The 25808-nt window shown below is 39.3% G+C and overlaps 1 protein-coding gene and 1 pseudogene across 1 annotated transcript in view; both read left to right on the plus strand.

Moving 5' to 3' along the window:
• RhoGEF64C (Rho guanine nucleotide exchange factor at 64C) overlaps positions 1–25106 on the plus strand; it is a 78608-nt gene extending 53502 nt beyond the window's left edge. The window contains exons 7-15 of the mRNA XM_080281950.1: positions 2688–2825; positions 3979–4204; positions 5867–5989; positions 9272–9409; positions 14208–14330; positions 15247–15405; positions 21081–21206; positions 23394–23501; positions 24749–25106. Coding sequence (XP_080138076.1) covers positions 2688–2825; positions 3979–4204; positions 5867–5989; positions 9272–9409; positions 14208–14330; positions 15247–15405; positions 21081–21206; positions 23394–23501; positions 24749–24874 — 1267 coding nt within the window. The 3' untranslated portion in view covers positions 24875–25106. The remainder of the gene's footprint in view (positions 1–2687; positions 2826–3978; positions 4205–5866; positions 5990–9271; positions 9410–14207; positions 14331–15246; positions 15406–21080; positions 21207–23393; positions 23502–24748) is intronic.
• On the plus strand, positions 19491–19602 carry LOC145412036 (5S ribosomal RNA; annotated as a pseudogene).
• Positions 25107–25808: the final 702 nt, after the last annotated feature.

The following is a 25808-nucleotide window of genomic DNA, read 5'->3' on the forward strand; positions in this document are numbered from 1 at the left end:
TACGTTAACTTTTGATCGAGGAAGGATACAACTTTTTAGTTCTTAAAGAAAACTAGAAAACAAAAATTTTCTTATAAATTGATTCTTAACAAGTGGGAATGGCAAAAGTGCACAGATAAGAGATGAAAAAAGCTCAGAAACAAGCGAGCAATCAGGATGGGTGGAGATTTGGATACCTATACCCATTACAGGTATACCTTGATATACAATACTTGTAGATGCAATACCCCGGCTTTATGATGGGGGTAGAAATGTCACCATATCCCGCCTAATGATGGTCAGACCCTGATTTAACGATGGTCCCTAATTTTTTTTTACTGATTTTGATGATATTTTAGACAAAAATTGTGTGTTTAGGTTGATTTATAAACTGTTTTTAGACTTAGATTTATGTGTTTTAGCCATAGGTGGGGTGAACATGGTCATTTTGGGGTACAGTTTACTGAATCTGATTTTTTCCAGACATATTTGATGATTTTCATATTTTATTTGTTGATTTTAGTGAGTTATTTACAGGTGAAAGACTTAGGTTAGTTCTTTTACAGCTGTTAGGCCATTCAGATTGGCTTTAAGCTTGTTTTTGGACTCATTTAGGTGGGTTTAGGACTTGGTTGGGGGGGAAACCCCAGGCTCAAAAATGCATCCCTATACTTTACACGTTAAATCTACCCCGAGATATGATACCTCGCCTAATGATGGGTTTTTACTTAACCAAATGCATTATTAAACTGGGGTATACCTGTACAGCACTACATTTCACCAGCTATAAATTTGTGGCTAAAGTGTGGAATGTAGTAATGGGTATAAGTCTTCAAATCTGCTCCCATCCTGAATGCTGTCTTGTTTCTGTGCTTTTTTCTTCTCCTCTCTGTGCACTTTTGCCATTCCTACTTCTTAATAATCATTTTAGAAGAAAATATGTGTTTTTAGTTTATGATAGTGCTAGGTGGTGGCGACCATCATCCACTAACTTGTTGTAGTGCTGCCTACTTCTTCCTTAGCCTTTATCATTCTTTTTCTGTGCCTTATCTTCTCTCTTCATATTTCTCCCATCTTTCCTATCACTTCTTAGTGCTTTTCTTTCCTTTACAGGTGACTTTACATTGAGTGACAAGCCAAATGGTTTCCTGTAAGCCAAGAAACCATTTACAGCACCGGGTGGTAACCATATAACCAAACCGTACTTGCTCCCTACGTGTCAACAAGTGGGTTTGTGGGGGGTTAGTGCCCCCTCCTCCCCGTAAAACAAATAACTCAAAGTCAAATGGCCACCCCTTACGGGGATTATGGTGTCTGGCAATAGATAGATAGGTAGATAGTTTATGATCTTTTTGTGGAAGTATAATTATGCATAAAGCAAGTGTTAGATTTGGATTGTTACATGCATAGCATACTGATATATTAAAAAGAGGGTGAAAAGAAGCGATCTGGTATGTTCTTTAACTGTAGGTGAGCTGTAGCTAACCATTATTGGGCATACTTACGGGTGACCGTGATGTGGTTTTCAGGCCGTAACTTGCAAACCGTGTCATGAATGCTTTTCTAAACATGAAAAGAAACATGTTCACTTGACAAGGAGCATTTTGGTGTAGAGCACGGTCACATATGCCTTTTGTTTTGGAGTTATGACTGATAAAGAAGAAATAGAGAGAGAAGAACAAAATCAGTGTTTTTGCAGTTCGATTTTGCGACTCCTATGAAGGTTAGCAAGACTTTGCGATTAGTTTTGCACATGAATAGCATGGTCATTTAGGTCATAAGCGTAGAACTGGGCTTTGTGACCATTTTCACTCCAATGTTCCTATACCCTGTAGTGCAGGATGCCATCCTGAACCTGCACCACTCCTACTTATCGAGTGCTACTGCACTCTATGATAACTTATATTAGCTTTTCTGTTGTGTTATTAGAATTTTGATATGCCTTATAGTTTTCATATAAACAGCAAAAACTTGAAGGAACCTTTGGCGCCAGATGTGGACGTACCAAACAGTTCTTATTTCTGCTTAAAAAGCATTCCTCAATCTGCCTTCCTTGCTGGGCCTATGCTTTTGAGTAGTTTTCTGCAGTGGATTTATGTGCTTAAATATTTTTATATTTGTAATTTGTAATTGTAATTGGTAAATCATTTTGATTGTTAAAAATATTGTCACACTGTTGGTAGCTTGAGGAAAGTTTTATATATTTAGAGTTTTCAGAACTATTTATGGCTGCTGAAATGTTTCGTATTTTCTTACCACAAATTGAGAACCCCATTTAGGAGAAGAAGAAAAAAAATGTTTTGTTGAAAAATTTTCATATATTTTTCTGTTCTCAGCCATGTTTGCTGCAACTGGTGTCTTTTTGAAGAGAAACGTTGTTGACATGCCTCACATTGTAGATCACAGAGGTTTAACCTTAGGCATTCAGAGCTTACTGAACTGTGTCAAGACTATTTCATACACATCCACAAGTATATTCAATATCATTTTAACCATTCTTCTCTGTCAGCAGCTCATAAACTGTCAGTTTTTACAGTGTATGCATTGTAACTGCTGTCTAGTAAATAAAAAGTCAGAGAATTAAAATGCCTCAGCTCATTACAGTATTCAGTTTGCAGCCATTAGCTATACATAATATTTTATAATACAGTATTTACTTTGTAGAATAATTTGATAAAGCAGTTAAACTGACAATCCTTTGACCATAGCGGAGTGGTGTATGCCCCACTGGTGTGTAGACGTTGCTGCCGACGCCGCCAGGAAAGAAAAGAAATACTGACTGAGATCATGGAAACTGAGGTGAAGTACGGCCAAGACCTTCGAGTTATGCTGGAGCAGTTCTATAGGTAAAACACATTTAGTTATGCTCATTGTAGTGTAAAGTAGTCAGTATACAGTACAGTATTGAGTAAATTTTCATTAAGCACAGCTTGGAACTTTGTATTTGCTTACTCACATCAAAATTAACAAAAAATGCTGAATGCTGTAGTTTCCTTTGATAGTAACAGGCCATATGAAAGGTATTGTACAGCAAATAGATGGTTTGAGCAAATGAGATGTGTGAGTGAGTCGTTCAGTATCAGTGTTGGAGTGAGACAAGGAATAATAATATACCCATGAACAAGGAATAATGATATACCCATGACTCCTTAGTTTATTTGTGGATGGGAATATGAGAAAAGTTAAATCAAGAGTGATAAAACTTGAATGAAGATTAAGAGAATGGTGGAATCAATATTTCATATCTGCTGTATGCTAATGATGCTGTGCCAGTTGCCAACTGAAACTTCAACCTTTGTCAGATGGTTTAGAGTGTTTTGAATATTTGTGAACAGTGATATCTAAATATATATAGACAACAGGAAAGTGATGATTGCTAACAAAAAAAGTGGCTCACACTGTGACATCTTAGTGAACTGAAAATGATTGTGAATTGTGGAAGCATTAAAGAACTTTTGTGCAATGGTAGATATGAGAGAAGTTTGAAAAGGGAGTAGACCATTGAATGGTGCAGCAAGAGGCTGCATAATTGTTTGTTAGTGCCCTCATTGGTAGGTCATGGATACCAGATATGAAATGTTGGGAGTGAGAGCAATGGAAATATGGCTGTTGAGAAATGTATGCCTATGCAGGGTGTGTTGATTTGTTACAGTATGGAGATTCATGAAAGATGTGGAATAAGGCTCTTTAATTTGTATGATTCCACCTGTTGAATAGAGCCCTGGATTTTGAAGGAGCAAATGTTAGTTGAATAGATTTATGAAAGCTTCTGAAGCCTACCCACCCAATTGATTTTAGTGGGAGATAGGGGTAGGATGATTATGATGAATGATGGGCTCAGCATAAAATAGTATTTACACTACCAGTGCACTGTATTTTCCTGTCCCTGTAGTTGATCTCAGTCACAAACATAATCTGTAGTAACTGGAAATTCCTTTATTATTCCCCAACCCTGTCATTATGACAGTTTTCACAAACCGCTTATCTTATTGCTGGCAGACCCATACTGGTGGCAGGGTTGCTGAGCAGAGAGCAGTTGACTGGCATCTTTCTGAATGTGGAGGAATTGGTGCAGCACAACCGCAGTTTCTGCCTGCAGTTGCGTGATGCATTAGAGATTGCAGGTGACCAGGGTGATGAAGACTTGCTGACTGTTAATATGGCACGACTCTTCCTTCAGGCTGCCCCAATGTTGCATGCATTTGAAACCTACTGTGTCCGTCAGGTTTGTTTTCTACATCTCATACCTCTGTGTATTGTATGATTGTGAAAAATTATCTTATTTCAAAATTACTCAAAAGGATACTATTAAAAAGTTATTTAATTATGTACCATACCAAAATTATACCGCAAAGTAGCTCTTTGCTAACACCTGCGCTGGAAGAACTCATACTGACTATAACCTCTCATTCTTTGTACAGTATTATTTTTTGTTTATTTTTAACAGTTACAGCATGCCTTCATTTTACAATGAGGATTTTTTAACGAAATTCATCTGATAATGAGTTATTATAGCGAGTAAAAGTGTTGTATAACATGGATTTAGTGGGGATACATTTTTGGCCAAGGGTCTCTTACCCAACAGAGTCTAAAAATATGTTTCAAACTCACCTAAACTGGTAGTCATTTGACTTCACATCACATCACTTGTTGTTTACCACCAAAAAGAAGTAAAAGGTTTTCAAGTCACCTAAGCTAGTACAGTATAGGTGTTTTACTTCACTATTCTTATTCCTGCTTGAACTTTAGCACCGTGCTATTGTTCCATCACTGTTACTAACACACCTGCAGGTGATGAGTTCAAAGGTCATCTTGGAATAAAAAACTGACTGTAAGCTTGCATGTCAGTGACTCGTGAAAATAGTAATCATATATCAACCAATGAGGCTTAGTATGGTATCATTGTAGGCATTAATATGTTATGACAATATGCAATAATTATAGACATGAAAATATAGGTAACACTTGCACAATGTCATGTATGATGTACAAGGAAAAGTTGTGCCATAATTTGAAGACAAGGAAAGTCAAACACATATTCTGCTTCAGGATTGTCCATATATCACAAACAGTGTAGCCCAGTGAGTTCAGATATTTCATGAACATGCAGTATAACCAAGTTGAGCCAGTTATGTGATGCCATGGATGTTACCCGTGGAAAGATCCCGACTTGTATATAAGCCAGAGCTTTGAGGGAGAGCATGAGAAAAGGAGAGAAGGGGTTGGAGTAGGATAATAATTCTACAGTATGGTCTTGTCAAGTGTAGCTTGCTTCTGTCTGAATTTAAGTCAGCTGTATACTGTCCAGCTTCAGGTTAGTAACAAATTAATCAAAGATATTCTCTGAATTTAAGTCAGCTGTAAATTGTCCGGCTTAATGTTAGTAACAAATGAATCAATGATACTGTCTGAATTTAAGTTAGCTGGTTAGTAACAAATAAATGAAGGATACTCTAATACAGTATCTTTAGCTCACTTCTTCCTTCCAGCACATCAGTGCAAGTCTTTTTTACCTCATATGTCACCTCTTACTGTTACACAATAACTTCCCCTAATATCTCGCTTTTAGAGATTGAGGAATGATTAAATAAATACCAGAGGACTGCAAGAGAATATATATATATTTTTTTATCACTGACATATAGATACCATGTCATTAACTTTAACCTTTTCAATACAGTGCCATCTTTATATGTTTCATTCTTGGTCTCTCCAGATTATTATATAATTGAAGGAGAGACTTCTCTAGCTAGAGATCATAAGATATCTTCACTACCTGCTTCCATACGTCTTCTTTCCTAAGTTTGTAAAATTATCAAGGTACTGCAGTAATAAAGCAAATAAGTACTGTATGTAAGTGTACTGAAAGATTGTTTTCTTTCTCCAGGGATCAGCTTCACTACTGCTTCAGACATTGGAGAAGGAGAAGGAGCTGCTTAGGATATTCCTGAAGGTGTCACAAATGGAAAACACTTTATTACGTCGCATGAACCTCCACTCCTTCCTCATGGTTAGAACTGGATTTCTTCTTTCCATTTCCTAATCCCATTAAGACATAAATTGTAGAATTATCAACTTTTACAAGTATAAGAATCTAAGTAGGCCTACCTGGGTGGAGTGGTAGGAAAAAAGAAGCAGCAAAATGTGAAAAGCAACTGGAAAGATGAGTGATACAGGGAAGAAAAGTGAGTGGTGCCATGAAGACCTTGATATGAAGCAGAGGTCTGAGTGCAGCAGCCGCAAGAGGATTGTGTGAAGGAGGTGTAGTGGCGTCATTTAACATATGAGTGTTGGTATGGCTTGAAAATGAAAAGTCATGAGTTAGAGTAGCAGAGATCGGGGTTATGTGTGGAGCGCAGATAGTGAACGTTTTGTTTCGTTTTTGAAGACTCCAACATGCTTGCATGTGTCGGCCTTGGTCACCTAATGGCTGCTCTCCATGCTGCTCAGTCTCAGCCAGCCTCCCTTTTCAGTCTGTTAACCTTGAGATCACCCTAAAGGACCTTGTCCCAGGTCTTTTTAGGTCTACCCCATGCAACCCCACCCCTAATATTAATGCTTCTCTCTTTCTGCACCCAATTATCATCCCCCATTTTCTCCATATGCCCAAACCACCTTAATCTACCTCTCCTCATCATAATGCCATTACACGCCAGTCCCATCCTACCTCTCAACTCTTCCATCGTAAACCAAGTCCCCCCAGGCCATGCACTCAGGGACGCACTGCACATCCACCTAATCATTGTCATTATTGTACATTTGAACCTGGAAATATCTTCCTTTACTGCCCAGGTCTCACTACCATACAGCATTACACTTCTAACACATGCTGCATACAAAGATCCTTTAGCACGTAGGGAGAGCCCTCTTAATGCCAGGAGAGGCAACAGCTCCCTGAACTTCTTCAAACCACTCCTCACCCTAGCCACAGAGCTAGCTCCAGCCCCACTTCCAAGACATAACATGTCTTCCAAATAACAAACCTCTTCCACACACTCAAGAGACTCACAGGCAACCTCAATCCTTTCACATCTGACAGTCTTCATCTACTCTCCCCAACACACCGCACACATACTATCAGCGTTATCTCGCAGTCTACCTCTAATACCACTATATCTCTTATGCACCCACTTATCACAAACACTGCACAAAGTAGAATTACTTCTCACGTTCTTGTGGCAAATTACACATGGCCCCTCCCCCTCTTCTTTGACAGTACCACCACCACTCCTAGATATCATCACTTTTGTTTTATCTGCATTTACTCTTAAGTCCTTGTGCCCCATACCATCTCTCCACTTCCTAAATCTTTCCTCCGCCTCCCTTTCATTCTCTGCAATCAACACCATATCATCAGCATACAACATCTCCCACGGGAGTCGATTTCTGAAGTCATGTGAGAGGGCATCAGGTACCAAGATAAACAACAAGGGGCTCAAGACTAACCCATGATGCACACCAACATTCATGGAAAACTCATCACTCACACCTTCATTCACTCTTACCTGGGTGCGAGCATCCACATACCTGACCATAACCACCCTAAGCAGCCACTCTTCGATCCAAAGCTTTCTCATCACTCACTTCACCACCTCTCTGGGGACACTGTCAAAGGCCATCTCCGGACCAACAAAAATAAAGGACAGTTCCCTTTTCTTTCCTATATATTTTTCCTGAAACTGTCGAACAGTGAATATGGCATCAGTGATCCCCCTGCGAGGCATAAGCCCAAACTGCATCTCATCAGTATTCACTCTTTCTCTAATCATACCTTCTAGAACTCTCCATTACCTTCATTGTCTGATCTAAAAGATAAGAAATATGATTCATGAAAAATATGGGGTAAAGAAGTCTATTGACAATAGAGTTGAAGAGTGGGAGTGTGTGTGTGTGTAGGTGGTATGGTCATATGGAGAGAATGGTATAAATAAAGAGATTGTTGTTGTTACCCCAGATTCATCTGAACTTGAACACGGTAGTCCACCAACTTAAGTTGCCCTTCTCCTGCGGTCCTCTATCCTCATTTTAGGTGAAAGGAAGGGAAATGGGAGGTTTTTGTATAACCAGGCAGTAAGGCCATCTAGTTATATTGGTGCCACTTTGTTAAGACATTTCTCTCCAGCACCAGAGAGATGGCAAAAACGGTTTACAGTATGTGATAGAGTTTGAAAGTGAAAGGTGGTAGGCCAAGAAAGGTAGATATGGCAAGTGAGTGTGTGAGAAAGTAAGGACTGGGAGATTGAGGAGCTTAGGGAACTGACAAGGAATCAAGCTGATTGGATGAATTTTGTATGGAGGATTGCATGTTGAGGGTTGATACCTTCCTCCCCCCCTCTTTGTTTTAAATTTATTAGTAATTGGATTGACCATCCCTAATGGGTTATATGAAGTGCACATGTGTGGATGGTTATGCCTGTAAGGCGCAGTCAGGATTTCAGGAGCTTGAATGGCAAGTGAGTGAGTGTGCGATCCATTTCATTTGGCATGCCGTTAATAGTTCCTCTCCACATATTTTTTTTTTTTCCTGGACCCCGCTTCATCATACCTTTGGGTGAGATGATGTTGATGATATTAGTTGGGTAGGATAAGGAACAGTTTAAAGAAAGATTCACTCTCATCTTAAATATCAAGACCAACTGCCTAGCCCCGGGCTCCTACGCTCCTCCTGGGGCAACTCAGGATCGGATGATGGATGGATGTAGGCTAAGAAAGTCTAGTGATCAGATGATAAGAAGAGTGTATGCTTACTCATGGCATGGGTACGTAGAGTGAGTGAATATGAGTAGTATGACGAAAAATGTTTGTGTGAGTGAGCCTGAGAGTAGCAGGAAGTAAGGAAGGCCAAGAAAAAGATGGTTGGATATAATAAATGTATTTGTGGGAAAGCAAAGTGCCATATTGAAATTGAGGAAGCAAGAGAATTGACAAAAGATAGTAGTGGGTGGATGAAGTGCATATAGAGGTTCTTGTGAATGAGATTGCACCTCAATATTAACTTGGCAGTCAAAAGAATAAAAATCATCCCACAAATATTATGAAACAGATTTCATGTCTGAATCATTCAGTGGATAGTTGGAACCAACATCGTCAGTAGTAAAAATGGTGAGTGAATGTATGTAATGCCTTTTTCAGCAGCACATTTGAGAGTTTTACTGCTTGTATGCTTTCCTGTTCCTGTTTCTAGTTGTTACACACACCATTCATTGTTGGGAATTAGGATAATGCTGAAGATCATGATAAAGTTATTTGATGTACTGTCACTGTACTTCAGTAGTGCATTGCATGTTTGCAGGTACCAGTGCAGAGGGTAACCAAGTATCCACTACTTCTGGCTCGACTGTACAAAGCCACACCTCCAACACACCCTTCACGTGAGGATTGTCGCCGTGCCAAGGAAAAGATTGAACTACATCTTCATCATATGAACAATGTTAGTCTCTGTCTGTCTGTCTGTCTCTGTCTCTGTCTCTCTCTCTCTCTCTCTCTCTCTCTCTCTCTTCCTTTCTTTCTTTCTTTAATCCATTCCAGTGCACCCTTGTGGTGTTCAAGTGGTTAGCATTGCTAGCTTTGAACCTGCCAGCCCAGTAGCACCAGAATTTGAATCCTGGTGTAGGTATCTGGTGCCACTTACACAACTGAAGTGTGGATCCATCTTTTGTGGGTTGGTTGGTGAAATGAGTGTGGTACCTAGGGTAACACCTAGTGAAGGCAACTGTTGCAGCCTAGATCGTATTGTGGCCAGGAGAGTGTATGAATAATCCACCACAGGCTCAAAGGGCAAATGAACTGAGAGAAGCAAGCAGCAAAGTACCTCTTAGTGTCTGACCCCATCATTACTGATAGTTCTATATCATTATTTCCTTCCTATAGGTGGATTCTACTCTCCTCACAGTCAGAAAAACAAAGTTTGTATAATGATGATCACAACTGTGACACAGTTGTAGTCTTTAATTCCAACCCAGTAGCTTCCAGCTTGTTATGCGTCCTGGTTTTACTTTTTTTTTCTAATATTCATTCAGTTGTGCGTTCCAGTGACAAAGCCACTACGCTGTATCTTTAGTACTGGTAAATGGTGCATATTTATCCATATCACTTTTCCTATATATTTGTTCCTTTGTCAACAAGTTACCCTGTCAGTGCATGAACAGTGTAGCAGTAAGACACTGGAACCTCCTCTCACAGCTTTGAGACATGGAAAATCTGTGTTTTGATGCATATAATTTATTCATTATTTAGATATGATGTCTTCTTGATGGCAGATTGGTGTAAGCATATTCATATATCTGTATTGAAGCTAAAACATTGTAGCAGTAACTGATGATAGTCACTGGTGAGACAACCACTACAGCCTTGGTGACTTGAAATGAGAGCCAAAACCTAGTGCAAGCACTGGCTGATACAGCTAGCCAGGTTAGTTTTCAGATTTGTGCCATCCTGATTTTGGTACAGAGTCTATCAGAGTTAACCCTCTTGTGTAAGCCATTCCTTAGTTTTGGGAACAAAAATTCAGCCTGAAACTCATGGTTCATGATTTACAGCAGTAGAAAAAAATGAAGTATTGAATTATGCACTGGAAATAAGGGTTTGAAGCTGCCCATTGTGATATATATATATATTTTTAATTACATGTGTTTCAGGGAGGGTAAGAGGTAACCATTAGGATATCAACTGTTCCTATGATATGCACAAGAGGAGTCTCTGTTGTATTCAGCAGTTTGTTTGTTTAATTAGTTATTATGACATTACTCATGTGTAGGATCATGAAAGTACTGAATTGATGATACCTGTACTGCATTTTTTGCCATAATTGTTTTTGAAGGTCAGAAACAGGAGAAAAATCAGAATCAGATAAAATCAAGTGACACCGTGCTTTCTCGTAAGAGTACAAATGATGTTTTCTGTGACAGAAAACAGTACCAAGTGCCTAACCAGCCAGTCTTAACATGTGCTAAAATCTGTTGGGGAAAAAAGAATACCAAGACATATAATAAGGTCTTAGTTTGACATTTACGGTACTTGCAGAAGAGTGAGTGATGATTGTGTGGCTAGTTACCAAGCTTGTAGCTACTCCTAATGTTTATGGTAGTACTTCCAAGGGTTGATCAATCATGTACCACGTCAAAATGTATGTGTTACGATGTTCTTGTGTAACTTGTATTGCTCAGTCATTCATATCTAGCACATTGTACCTTATGGATGTCCAATATTTGCCATACTATTTTACCCATTTCCTAGTATGTAAGTGGTCTTTATCCTCCACATATTGTTTTCATTTGTGATATACAATGCTGCTTCACAGTAGTGTTGACCCCCTACATCTTGATGAGCCTAGAACAGTAGGAGATTGTTCATTTGTTTAATGTTCCTTTTATACAACACACAGATTATTTAATAAGTTACCTATATCAGTAAAGATATCTCTGTGGAGTTATTCAATGAACAACTGAAGAAATTTTGGTAAATGTATGCATTAAGCAGCAGAAAGACCTTACCAATTCAGTTTGTATTCCTTCAATTTGTTTTCTGTATTTTTCTTATTATATTCAGGGTGATAAATTACCTTTTCCTTCTGAAATTTTCCCATGTTGTTATCATCACATTCCTTAAGCAGTACCTACAGTTGTTTATTTCTGGCATAATGGAAGAAACTTATTCAGTGTACTCAGAGGTGGATTTCATTTCCCAGTTTCCCAATTGGAGTTTAGGTTAGGTCACGTTAAATTATTTGGTACAATTATGTTAGGTTAGGTTAGGTTTAGTTAAACACTAAGGGTAGGAAAGTCCCTTCTGTTATTATGCCAACGAACCAGATGAGTTGTCACAGTGGAACAGCTAAAAACAATGGAGAAACATAATAAGAAATGTTTATTAATCACCCCAGAAATAATCAGCAAAATACAGTATAACAGACTATCAAGAAGAAGAAGAACTGAATTGGGAAGGTGCAATTACTGCTTAAGATAAAACGTATGTTTACTGACATTTTTTTTCCAAAAAAATTATGATGTTTTGATGGAACAGAATTGGAGCATTACAGGGGTTAATAGGTGTCACTGTTCTGATGCAGTACTCCTTGTGTTTACTGTTTTGTTATTGTAAGGTGTTGACCACTAGTGAGCTCTTAAGATGATCAGGTGCTTGTAAGAAAAAAGATAAACCATTATTAACTTGCCTAACCCTGGGCTTCTACATTCCTCATGGTGCAACATTGGATTAGATGATGAATGAATGAAAAAAAATATATATATTATTATTATTATACATCCATCCATCCATCATCCAATCCTATGTCACCTCATGAGGAGCGTAGGAACCTAGGGCTTGGTAAGTTGGTCCTAACATTTAAGATAAGTGTGACCAGCCTTACTCATCCCTGAGTGGCATTATGTGAGCGGTAAACCCCAACCATCCCTTCGGTATAAACCTACACAGGCTCAGTCCAATTGGAGCACCTTAATTACCCATTAACAACCAGGTGCCATTATTTGGTTATATGGTTGCCACCCAGCATAGTAAATGGTTTCCTGGTGTACAGGAAAACATTTGGCTTGTCACTCAGTGTAGAGTTACCCATAGGCAGAAGGAAGAGGAAAGAATGAAGGAAAGACAGAAGAGGGAGTGTAAAGTCATGCGTAGGCAGAAGAAAGAGGAAAGAGTGAAGGAAGGAAAGACAGAATGGGAAGAATGGAAGAGAGGAATGGACAGACACCCAAGCAGCACTACATCAAGCAAGTGGATGGTTATTATTATTATTTTTTTATTATTATTTTTATTATTATTATTATTATTATTATTATCTTCTGTCTTTCCTTCATTCTTTCCTTGTCCTTCTGCCTACAGGTGACTTTACACTCCCTCTTCTGTCTTTCTTTCCTTCATTCTTTCCTCTTCCTTCTGCCTGTGGGTGACTCTACACTGAGTGACAAACCAAATGTTTTCCTGTACACCAAGAGACCATTTACTACGCTGGGTGGTAACCATATAACCAGATTTTGGCGCCTGGTGGTTTAGTGAATAATTATTGCGCTCCAGTCGGATTGAGCTGGTGGAGGTTTATATCCAAGGGGTGGATGGGGTTTATTGCTCATGTAATGCCACTCAGAGATGAGTGAGGCTGGTCACTCTCATCTTAAATGTTGGGACCAACTGCCTAGCCCCAGGCTCCTGCGCTCCTCATGGCGCATTTTAGGATTGGATGATGGATGGATGGATTATTATTATTATTACTATTATTATTTGGCCATGTGGAGAGGATGGAGGGTGAGAGACTGACGAAGAGAGTGTATGTGAGTGAGGTGGAGGGGGGAAGAGGGAGGGGGAGGCCGAGGATGAGATAGAGGGTTGGGGTGGAGAGGTATATGAGAGAGGGGGGTTTGAGTTGGGAGCAGGGCAGTGAAATGGCGGGGGACAAGGTGATGTGGAGGCGATTTGTTTGTGGCCACCACAAATGGGATTGAGGCGTCTGGCAACAGATAGATAGATTATTATTATTATTATTATTATTGTTATTAGTATTATTATTCACTGGATGTAGTGCTGCTCTCGGGTGTCTGCCCTTTCCTCTCTTCCATCCTTCTTTCCTTCTATCTTCTTCTGTCTTTCTTTCCTTCATTCTTTCCTTGTCCTTCTGCCTACGGGTGACTTTACACTCCCTCTTCTGTCTTTCTTTCCTTCATTCTTTCCTTTTCCTTCTGCCTGTGGGTGACTCTACACTGAGTGACAAGCCAAATGGTTTCCTGTATACCAGGAAACCATTTACTATGCTGGGTGGTAACCATATAGCCAAATTTTGGCACCTGGTGGTTTAGTGGGTAATTATTGTGCTCCAGTTGGATTGAGCCGATGCAGGTTTATATCCAAGGGGTGGTTGGGGTTGATTGCTCATGTAATGCCACTCAGGGATGAGTGAGGCTGGCCACTCTCATCTTAAATGTCGGGACCAACTGCCTAGCCCCGGGCTCCTACGCTCCTCATAGGGCAATGTAGGATTGGATGATGGATGGATGGATTATTATTATTATAATTATTATTATTATTATTATTACAGTATTATTATTAATTTTCATCTTAAATGTCAGGACCAACTTGCCTAGCCCCGGACTCCTATGCTCCTGATGGGGCAACGTAAGATTGGATGATGGATGGATGGATTATTATTATTACAATAGATGAAGTAATTATGCTTCAGTTTTCATTTTAATTTGCTTCTGTTGTATTTACTGTGGCAGGAAACAAAGGATGTGAGTCCCACCAAGTTGTGGCGTCGCATCTCTTTGAGTGTGGGAAGTGGCACACCTTTGAAGCGCTCACCTTACCCCCACCACTTCACCACCAATCTCAGGTTGAGGAAGGTAGGTTCATAGATGTCAGTCATACTGCCCTATATTTAATGATTGTTTGTTTATAAAGGCTCCAGCATTCTTGCATGCTTCATTCTTGGTCATCTGATGGTGGCTTTCCATGCTGCTCTCCAATGTGCTTGTTTGTGTTAGCCTTGGTCGTCTAATGGCGGCCCTCCTTGATCTCTGACAGTCTCTCTAGTCAGTCCCTTATCCCTGAGGTCACACTACATAATCTTATCCCAGGTCTTCTTTGGTCTGTCTCTCACAACTCTGCCTTCGAAGTTCACACCTCTCACATATGCTAAAATAATAACTGCCCGCCCCGTATTATTCCCTTCAAAGTTTAGTGGGCCAGATTACTAGAATCATAAACATTTAATGGTAAGTGACTATCTTATTCCTATGGTGGTATTATATGATGAAACAACCTTCAGTTGCCTCATAGGGATTTGAACCCTCACGTAGCAGATGGTAATTGCTATGATTGGTGCCAATTGACATCTGGACTACCAGGTACATACATTCAGTTTCATGATTTTAAGGCTAAATTAAAATTACATTTATCACCAGTGTCAGTGAAACATACTGTATGCCTGTAGGTACCATTGTAGGTGTGCATAGACAGCAATGGTGGAACAGAGAAATCAGAATGTTTTCACAGTGACACTTTGACCAGAAGCTTAATTACTATTTTAGCCAAGGAAAGTTCTTACTCTTTCAGGAAATAATTATCATCCATGTACAGTACAATCCATATAATGATTAACATTTTCTTTGACCAGTTCTATATACCATAAGTCATTTATAAATTATCAGTGTCATCTCACAGCATAAGCTTAAGCATTTTATTTAGTTTCTTCATTTTCGTACGTAACAGATTACTGAATATTTTTATCCTTCTAAATTTCCCTGCTGTCTATTGCAGCTTGCCTTAGAAGTAGTTGGCTGGGGAGGAAGTGAGGCAACAAGTATTGTAAGAGAGGGTCGGCTACTGTGCTTGGCTCCAGATTCCAACAACTGGACCCGCCGTGGTCGTTCTATCAAGATGGTCCCGGTCCAGGTCCTACTTATTACACATGGCACGGTCAGTAATCTTGGTTAATTTGTATATAATCTTGAGGTTAATTTGTATATAATATTCCTTGTTGATACTCTATCTTTTCACTTATACATCTACCAAATACGTTACACCTAACTAGAATGGGTTTTATTGTGGAAAATGCAACAAAACAAACTTATTCCTGATGATAGTAGTGCTGTGGACACGTGTTAATTACAAAAAAAGGTGAAAGATCCTGTATGAATGCTTACTCAGATGAATAAGCAATCTGTCCATAATTTCACGATACTGTTTATTGACCTCCTTTGCACGGTATTATGCCAGAGTGGGTGTTTGTTGTAAATTCATTATTTAATAATGACTTCTGTCCTTAATTCTTTCCTCTTCCGTCAGCCTACGGGTGTCTTCACACTCCCACTACTGTCTTTTTTTCCTTCATTCTTTCCTTTCCCTTTTGCCTATGGGTGACTCTACACTGCGTGACAAGCCAAATGGTTTCCTGTACACCAGGAAACCATTTACTACGCTGGGTGGTAATCATATAACCAAATTATGGCACCTGGTGGTTTAGTGTGTAGTTAAGATGCTCCAGTTGGATTGAGCCTGTGTAGGTTTATATCCAAGGGATGGTTGGGGTTCATAGCTTATGTAATGCCACTCAGGGATGAGTGAGGCTGGTCACTCTCATCTATAATGTCAGGACCAGCTTGCCTAGCCAGGGGCTCCTACATTCCTCATGGGGCAACATATGATTGGATGATGGATCGATGGATGAATTATCACTTCTTTGTGTTAGAGGTGTTGAGAGATGTTCTTATTTTTACTAGGTGGTGAAAAGCCTGTTTTAAATATTCATTCTTATCCCTGCATAGTTTGAAGATACCTGTAATACTACTTACTTGTTCCTTGAGTATTGGAAGAGATGATGAAACAGCAAGAGTGAAGGCTTGAAAACCACACACACACACACACACACACACGAAGCTACGAAGAAAGACTAAATAAACTGAATCTACCAACACTACAGGAGCGAAGGAAAAGAGGTGACATGATAATGCTAGATAAGTGCATATCAGGAAAGGAGAAAATAGACATAAATGATTACTTAACATATGGAGAAGCATCAGCAAGAGGACACTGCAAAAAACTGCATAAGAAGAGAGGTGATAAAGACGTAAGGAAATTCAGCTTCCCAAACAGAGCAATTGATCAATGGAATGCACTACCGAATGAAATAGTGTGTGCCAAAACAATTCACAAATTTAAGGATATGTACGATAAATATGGTTTAAGACACGGGACAGTACGAGCTTGACTCATTCCTGTAAAGATACAATTAGGTAAGAACACACACACACACACACACACACACACACACACACACGGAGATTACTATACAGAGTCTGATCCAGTCCAATGAGACGGCAAATGAGGAGATAAGAAATTTGAAGCGTGAAAATATCGAATTGAGGAGAAAACTAGAAGAGAGTACTAATAAAACGGAGAAGGTGAGTAGTGTATTAGAAGAGCATAAAGCAAGGTGGGCACACGTAGAAGAAGAACAGAAAGAAGTGGTCAGCTTAAGAGAAATCATCCAGGAAGAAAGGGAAATGAACAAGAAAAAAATGGAAGAAAATGTAGTGAAAATACTGAAGAAAAAAGAGAAAATAGTGAGAGAAACTGTAGAAAGGAACAGATGTGTGGTCATATTTGGAAACAGAGAGGAGGAAGAAAAGGTTAGATCTGTGAGACTCGAGAGAGACACGAATCTGGTGAGAGGAGTATTAGGTAAGATTGATCCCGAAGGTGACAAGTGGGTAAAAGAAATTGAGGAAGTAAGGAGGATAGGGCCTTATAAGAAGGGGGAAACAAGACCAGTGAGAGTCAAGTTGTCATCAGAAAGTGTAGTGAATGATATACTTAAAGTGACCTGGAAACTAAGCAAAGAGGCAGGGATGGAAAATATTATAATAAGAAAAGACTTGAATGAAGAAAAAGAAGTTTTAAAATCATTGAAGGAACAAGTACAGGAAAAAAATGATAAGAGGACAGAGGAAAAATGTAATACCTTTTTTTGGAGAGTGATGGATATGAAAGTAAGGAAGTGGTATGTAAGGAAATAGAAGTGAAGGAAACTAAGGGGGAAGGCTATGAAAGATCAGAAATTGAGGAAGTGGTACCGACAGAGGGAAGGAGAGAAGAGGGTATAAAAAACATCAAAAATAATTCGAATGTGGTATATACTAATACTGATGGTTTAATATCGGCAAGGCTTGAAATTAACGATTTCTTGAGAGAAAAAGAACCTGATGTCGTGTGCTTTGTAGAGACTAAATTAAGAGAAGATATTGATGTTCATTTGGGAGATGGTAAATACAAACTATGGAGAAGAGACAGAAAAGAAAAAACAGAAGGAGGAGTGATGATAGCAGTGAAGAACAACATGAATGTAGATGCTGTGGAAATGGGAGAAGGCAGGGCTGAAGTGATATATTTGAAATTAGAAACTGGAGAGAATGGCAAGAGAGACACGGTGGTAGTGTATGTTCCCCCTAAGACGAGAGCATGGAATGATGACGAACACCAGGAGATGTTGTCAGATATGGCTAAGTTATTTACAAAAAATAATTGAGAAAAGCAACAATATAATTTTGGTGGGTGATTTTAACTGTAAAGAGGTGAACTGGGAGGAATGGGACTTAGGAGGCGGCGAGGATTCGTGGGGCACTATATTATTAAATATAATAATGAATAATGTGATGACACAATGGGTTAAAGAAGAGACATGGTTCCGAGGTGAGGACACACCAGCAAGGTTAGATTTACTGTTTACCAAAGAACCCGATGTAAAAAATCATTGAAATATTTCTGTCTTATAGGAAAAAGTGATCATGTGGTCATTGAGTTCCAGATGATAATAGGGAACGTCGAGCCAAGAGACGAGTTTCATAGACTGGGAAGATACAACTTTGGGAAAGCAAATTTTGCAGGCTTGAGAAAAATTTTTGAAAATGCGGATTGGAGAAAGTTCATAGAAACGAGAAATACAGAGGAAGTGGAATATCTTTCTAGACCTCTATAATTTGGGAGTGGAAAAATTTGCACCAAGAGTAAGAGGGAAAGAAAACAGGAAAAAAGAGTGGTTTAATAGAAGGTGTATATAGCAAAAAAAGAGAGAGACAAGGCGTGGAACAACTGGAGAAAGAGAGGTAACAACAGAACAAAGGAAGAATATAAAAGAACTAGAAATGAATACACAAGAATACTTAGAGAAGAAGAAAGGAATTTTGAAAAAGGTATAATAGACAAATGTAAGGATGAACCGAAACTGTTTTATAGATTTGTTAATGGCAACCTGAAAAAAAGGATGGAATCACCAAACTGAAAGTAAAAGGAGAGGTCTATAAAGATGCAGCAATGCAAGTTGAAATAATGAACAAATGTTTTCAATCAGTTTTCACTAATGAAAAAGAGTTTTTGGAAAGGGAGAGAGTGATTAGAAATGTACCGGTGATAAAAGATATAGAAGTGGAGGTACAGGAAGTGTATAAATAACTGGAAACTCAAGATGTAAGGAAAGCCCCAGGACCTGATGGAATTTCTATTTGGGTACTGAAGGAATGCAGAGAACAACTGGTGGATAAAATTCACAGTTTAATTGTGTGTTCTCTGGAAGAGGGGAAAGTGCCACAAGAATGGAAGAGGGCAAATGTGGTACCAATTTATAAGGGAGGAAACAGGGAAGAATCCTGAATTACAGACCAGTGTCTCTAACCAGCATGGTTGCAAAATTGTGTGAGAGAATCCTGAAAGACAGATGGATAAAATATCTGGAAGAGATGAATATTTTGGCTGATTGTCAGTTTGGATTCAAAAGTGGAAGGTCATGTGTTTCCAACTTGTTGAGCTTTTACTCAAGAGCGATTGACATGGTACAGGAGAGAGATGGTTGGGTGGATTGTGTGTACTTAGACTTAGAGAAGGCCTTTGACAAGGTACCTCATAAGAGACTAATGTGGAAACTAGAATATATAGGAGGACTGAAGGGGAAACTCCTGGAATGAATGAGAGACTTTTTGAGAGACAGACAAATGAGGACAGTAATAAAGGATAGGATGCCACGTTGAGTACACCGCTTCCCGTCCGATAAGCGAAGTTAAGCAACGTTGGGTCTGGTTAGTACTTGGATGGGTGACCGCCTGGGAACACCAGATGCTGTTGGCATCCCTACGTGTCAAGTGGGGTTGGTGGAGGATTAGTGCCCCTCCCTGTAAAACAATTAACTCTAAGCCCTTGACCACCCCGTTTGGGATACATGGCGTCTGGCAATGGATGGATGGATGGATGTCTGGATGGAGGGAAGTAACAAGTGGAGTCCCTCAAGGCTCAGTGTTGGTGCCAGTAATGTTCCTGATTTACTTAAATGATATGGTAGATGGAGTGAACAGTTATGCAAGTCTGTTTGGTGATGATGTAAAGATCTTGAGGAAGGTAGAGGTTGAGGAGGATTGTAAAATACTGCAGGAGGATCTGGATAGGATACATGATTGGAGCCGGACGTGGGAAATGAAATTTAATGTAAAGAAATGTAAAATATTGGAAATGGGTAAAAGTACCAGGAGGCCTTCACTGAATTATTTGTTGGGTAATGAATTAATCACAAAAATGAGAGAAGAGAAAGATTTGGGAGTGCTGGTCCAAGATAGTTTGTCACCTGAAAAACACATTAACAAGATAGTAAGAGAGACGTATAAACTCCTGACTAACATAAGAGTAGCATTTCATTATATGGATCAGGAGATGATGAAAAAATTGATAGTGGCCATGATCCACCCCAGGTTAGAATATGCAGCGTTAGTGTGGTCCCCACACAATAAGAAAGATATAAACAAGATTGAGAGAATACGAAGAACAGCAACCAAGATGGCCCCCAGTCTGGCAGATCTGTCATACAGAGAGAGGCTGGAAAAGCTGGATTTGCCTTCCTTAGAGGAAAGGAGAAAGAGGGGCGACATGATTGCAGTGTTCAGGACTATGGTGGGAGTAGATAAAATTGATAAAGAAGATTTGTTTTTATGGGAAAAGAGAGCAACAAGAGGACACGGAATGAAATTGAAAAAGTCAAGCAGCTTGAAGGATATCAAGATATATAGCTTTCCTTACAGAAGTATAGACTTATGGAATAGCCTGGACAAAGAGATCGTCTAGTCTAAAAACTCAAACGAGTTTAAAGTTAAATTTGACTTACTGAGAAACAGCGACAGGAACCCACGAGCATAGCACATATCGTGTATATCACAATTAGGTACAACGTACTAGGTAAATACACAAATATTTGGAACGACATAGACAAAAAGGTGGTGCAGGAGAAAAACATTCATGTGTGTACAAGTGGACTAGATAAATGTGGATATGGAGACAGGACAACACGAGCACTGCTCATTTCCTGTATACTACAAATAGGTAAATACACACACACACACACACACACACACACACACACACACACATCATGCACTCTCTCTCTCTCTCTCAGTACCAGGTTATTGATCCAGAATGATAAATTGTTATGCTTCACATAAATTTCCATCTGCTTTTCATAGCATTCATTTTTTTCCACTAAAACTGAGCATTGTACAATATGCGGAAATGTGTTTTTTATGTCACTTAATATTTTCACCTTTTCTTTTTTATGGCAGCCACAAGCCTCATTAGAGGATGAGGTGCCAGAGGATGGGTTGGTCACACCTCGCAATCTGGGCATCAAGGATGCAGCCATTCTTGCCTTTAAGGATCACAAGGTCTCCAAGGCAGCGCTTATCAGGGTGAGTTGATGGCAGGAAGTGCAATGACTTACAGAGGAAACTTGTACAGTACAGCCAGGTAGGTTGGAAATAACGAGAAGTAGGATGAGAGGAGAAAGAAAGGGAGTAGTAGAGAAAAGTGTCACATGAAAGGCTTAAAAATTATGTAGTAAGTACACTTTTATGAAGATTGTACCTGGAGCTTTCATTCATCTCCATTGTAAGCCCCCAGTTAGATAAAAAAAAAAAAATCTTAGTCTAGACCTCACCACCCAATGTGGACATTAGAAATTCTATCTATCTATCTATATACCTAGGCTGCTTCTCCCAAGGAAAGGGAGGTAGCCGAGACAGGACGACACACTCCCCATTTACTCATCCATTCAAACACACTCATTCACATCTTAGCCCCAAAGGGGAGAACGGACAGATCCTCACCACACCACACCGCACAAGGATCAACTGCGCAATGCAATCAGTGACATCCGCAGCAGGGCCCGACAGTAGAACTGGTTTACCCCTGCCACATCATAACAGACCCATCCCCTTACCCGCACCTGAAGAGACTAGCTGATCAGACCAAATGCGGGAGAATATCCCCTCAGGGCTGCGTCATCACTTATTCATTCACAATTTCTCTCCATTTATTTCTGTCACGCACAGCCACTCTTCCTTGCTCAACAGACATCCCTCTCTCATCCAGCGCTCTATTCACACTGTCCATCCATCCTATTCATGGTCTTCCTCTCAGCCTTACACCTCTCACATCAGATCTAGTAATCTTTTTCACCAATCGCTCATTATCCATTCTCTCCATATGCCCAAACCATCGCAACACCCTCTGCTCAACCCTACCAGCCATCTCCCGAACAACTCCAGTTCTCCTTCGCACTTCATCATTTCGCACCTGATCCATACGCGTCACTCCACACATACTCCTCAGACACCTCATCTCCATTACATTCAAACTTTTCCTCTCTGCTACACCCATATTCCATGTTTCAGCCCCATATAACGCAGTCGGTACCACAACACCCTCATACAGCCTTCTTTTTATATCCATTCTAAGCAAACGACATTTAAACACTTTTTTCATTCCTCCCAGCACCTTTCCTACTTCATTTATTCTAAACTTCACTTCTGCATCTATTCTTCCATCCACAGCAACATGTGACCCTAGATATTTGAAACAATCTAATTAGAAATTAGTTTAGGAAAATAATGGTGAAACATTTATTCTGCTCTACCTTTAGTACTGGTATATATTTGGAGGTTTGGGTTCAGTTATCATAAAAATATTTAACCAGTCCTATATTAACCCTTTTGTGCCCAGGAGGACCTGGGTCTGGGCCCAGGGAATTGTGTGGCATGAGGCCAAGATACTCCTTGTCATGTAATCTGTTGGAGACCACCTATCCTCCCTGGCATCATTTGCATGATATAAATGCCACTTCTTAGAGGTTATTCTTTAATTTGAATTCTGTTAGGGATGTTAGATATTCTGCTTTGTAGCGTAGGCTACCATATTTCTGAATAGGAGAATTAATAATGCACAGAAACACTCAACCTTCATAGCACTTGAAGAATTTAATTCAGGTTGTTGTTTATTATTACTGATTATAACTACAGTATGTGTAATTTTTTACATTTTCCCGAATTTGTTCATGCAAACCTCAAGAATGCGTCTCTGCTGTAAAATGGGAGCTCCTTTGCTTTCATGCACTAATGCTTATATGCAGGTTAATGAAACCTTTAGTAAATGTTACTCAGAGGCATATAATATGATCCTTGTAAGTTTGAGGTATGTGATACTGTATTACAATATCATCTTTTAAGGCAAGGCGTTACAAAAGTGAATGGCTTTTGATTCACATTAGATATATGAGGGTTCGCGTGATGTAAGGTGTTCTCAAGCCAAATCATAAAACGCCAGAAAATGGGTTCATATGGCAAGTAGCTAACCTAAGGATGACGTACAATACTTTTTTTGAAGGACTTTCAGTCATACTTCCAGTGGTGGATGTTCTCATCCAGGACCACATGATAGGTGGCTGAAAATAGTGTTATCCAACAAAATCACATTTTCCAGCTGGTGGTCTGTGTACTCCTTCCTTTGTGCGGCTTCTCATATTAGCATGGAAAATGTGCATAATTATCCTTTCATTTATTACTTTCAGTTACAGTGAAGTATATTATGCTTCCTTACAGAGTGAACCATGGTTTCTGAGTCGCTGTGTGGTGGCTTGGGAAAGCGAAGGTGAGACGGAGTGCTTTGAGATTACAGATCTGAACTCCAGAGATACGTACATATTCAAGGTTAGTCATGCTCCCCTGTAATGTTATGTATCAATTAGTTTCTTAATATCATTTCATTTTGTTTCATATCGTTTATAAAGACTTCAACATGCATCCATCAGCATTGGTCACCTAATGGCAGTTGTCCATGCTGTTTGATCTCTGGCAGCCTTCCTACTCAGTCTCTTATCTCTGAGGTCGTGCTCTGTGGCCTCATCCCAGGTCTTTGGTTTGCTTCTCACAACCCTATCCCCAGCATTAACACTTTTTACTTTCGCACCCAAGTATCATCCCCCATCCATTCCACATGCCCAAACCATCTCAGTCTACCTCTCGTTCTCACAACACCAATACACTCCAGTCCCATATTTCCTTTTAACTCTTCCATCATAAACCTAGCACCCCCAGGCCTCACATTCACCTAATCATTGTCATTTCTGTGTGTCTGAGCCAACGAATATCCTCTTCCTTTACTCCCCAGGTGTCACAACTATACATATCAGGTATGAAAAATATTGCATCTAGGTAACTTTCCTTATTGTGGTGTAATTACATTTGTACTATGTGAGAAGCAATGTAAGATCCATATTGCATTTATGGATCTGGAAAAAGCATGTGACAAGATGAACAGGGAGCGTTTCTGAAAGATTTTATTCATGTATGGTGGTAGTGCTTATGAGTATTATGATGATATTGAAGTTTGTGTAAAGGTATGTAGATGTGTGAGTGGTTGAATGAATATCATTGTTAGTGTGAGATATGACTATGTGGATTTTAATGTGGGAGGAGGCATGGAAGGTCAGTATTAGGATGGATAGATACAGTAAATGTGAGAGAGAGCAAGGAATGTTGATAAAGCACTGATAAAGGTTAAAAATGGGTGGATAAAGCATGTATGGAGAAGCACATTAAATATTTTGCACCCCTTTTAAAATTTTGTAGTTGATGGAATGACTACTGTATATCCCACTGGCATTAGTGGTGGAACATCTAAAAGAAGAAGAAATTTATGGTATTTGCTTGTAAGTAGGATTCAGAATTATGAAGGCTTTATGGATTATCAAATTACTATGTAGCCCATTTCACTGGGCACTCTGTTGTTATTTATTTATATATTTATTTATTTTACCTTTTTGCTTGTCTTTTGTGTTTGTGAATTTGACCAACTTAATTTTTTATTATGATAAGGGTGGGGATGATAATGATGATGAACTGTAATTGCCGCACTCATGATGTAATGTACAGGTGTATTTTGCTTTCATTTGCAGGGAACAGATAGCATTAGCACAGAAGCGTGGTTCCGCTACATCCAGTTCCATGCACTTTCAGTGGGCATGTGGAAGAGGAGGCGAAGAGCTCTTGCTAACATTATGATCAATAGTGTGAGAAGTTAGCTTTATTGGAGAGTAGTGTAATGTTTTCAACAGAAGAGAAGAGTGTGTATCTCATGTGGGAGTCACTAGCTTCTTTTGTCCTCTTTGTGGCAGTCAGTCATGGAAGGGAACCATACATACTGTATTTAGTTTGCCTTGGTCATCATCATGAGCAGGGAGAGACTAGATAATGCAGAGTGTTCAAGGTTCCTAATTCCCCTTCAGGTTTATGATAATCAGTTATCATGATAAGAGTAAGAGGAGTTTATTGATTTATATTGGCATTATACTTTTTTGTATAAACTGTACAATAGTTTTATACAATATGTTGAAAATTTTCCATTTCACCATTAATTGTTCATAGTTAATAGCTACTGTATTGTCATGCTTTGTTGGTTATATTGGATTCGGCAACTCCAGGACAATGCTGAGATGAAGTGCCAAGTTGTTTTATGCTAATAAAATCACATGCTTATGTTTCAGATGAATAGGTCATAATTATCGTACATTATTGCCTGAAAGTAAAGTAATTACAAATCTGCAAATTTGCATGTTCAGTAATAATAATAACCCAGTTTTGCAACTTTTGTCTAAGGGGAGAGATGGCTGATTTTCCACATGAGTCAAGTCAAACTAAGCCAAATATATTAGCATTTGATATTCCTATTAGTATAGTGTGGTGGTGGCTGGTGTGCAGAGTGAGAACTGGTAAGGAGCATCATGGTCTTTGTACTGTATGTCGTGCTTTGTGTGAAGAGTCAAGATGAGAGCTGTGTGTCAGGGTTTTATGTATGACTACATGAGGTTATTCATTTTAAGTGCAACTCTGTCTTATTTAATTATATTCTATACTTGAACATCCTGTGGTGGCTGACATAAAGTGTTAATGATCAGCTGCAGCCCTTGTTTGGTATTGTTTTGTGACCATATTGTGAGTAGTACATTGTTGTACTGT

Source organism: Coenobita brevimanus, chromosome 91, assembly GCF_032717465.1.
Source record: "Coenobita brevimanus isolate Jiangsu-jjx chromosome 91, ASM3271746v2, whole genome shotgun sequence".
NCBI classification, from domain to species: Eukaryota; Metazoa; Arthropoda; class Malacostraca; order Decapoda; family Coenobitidae; genus Coenobita; species Coenobita brevimanus.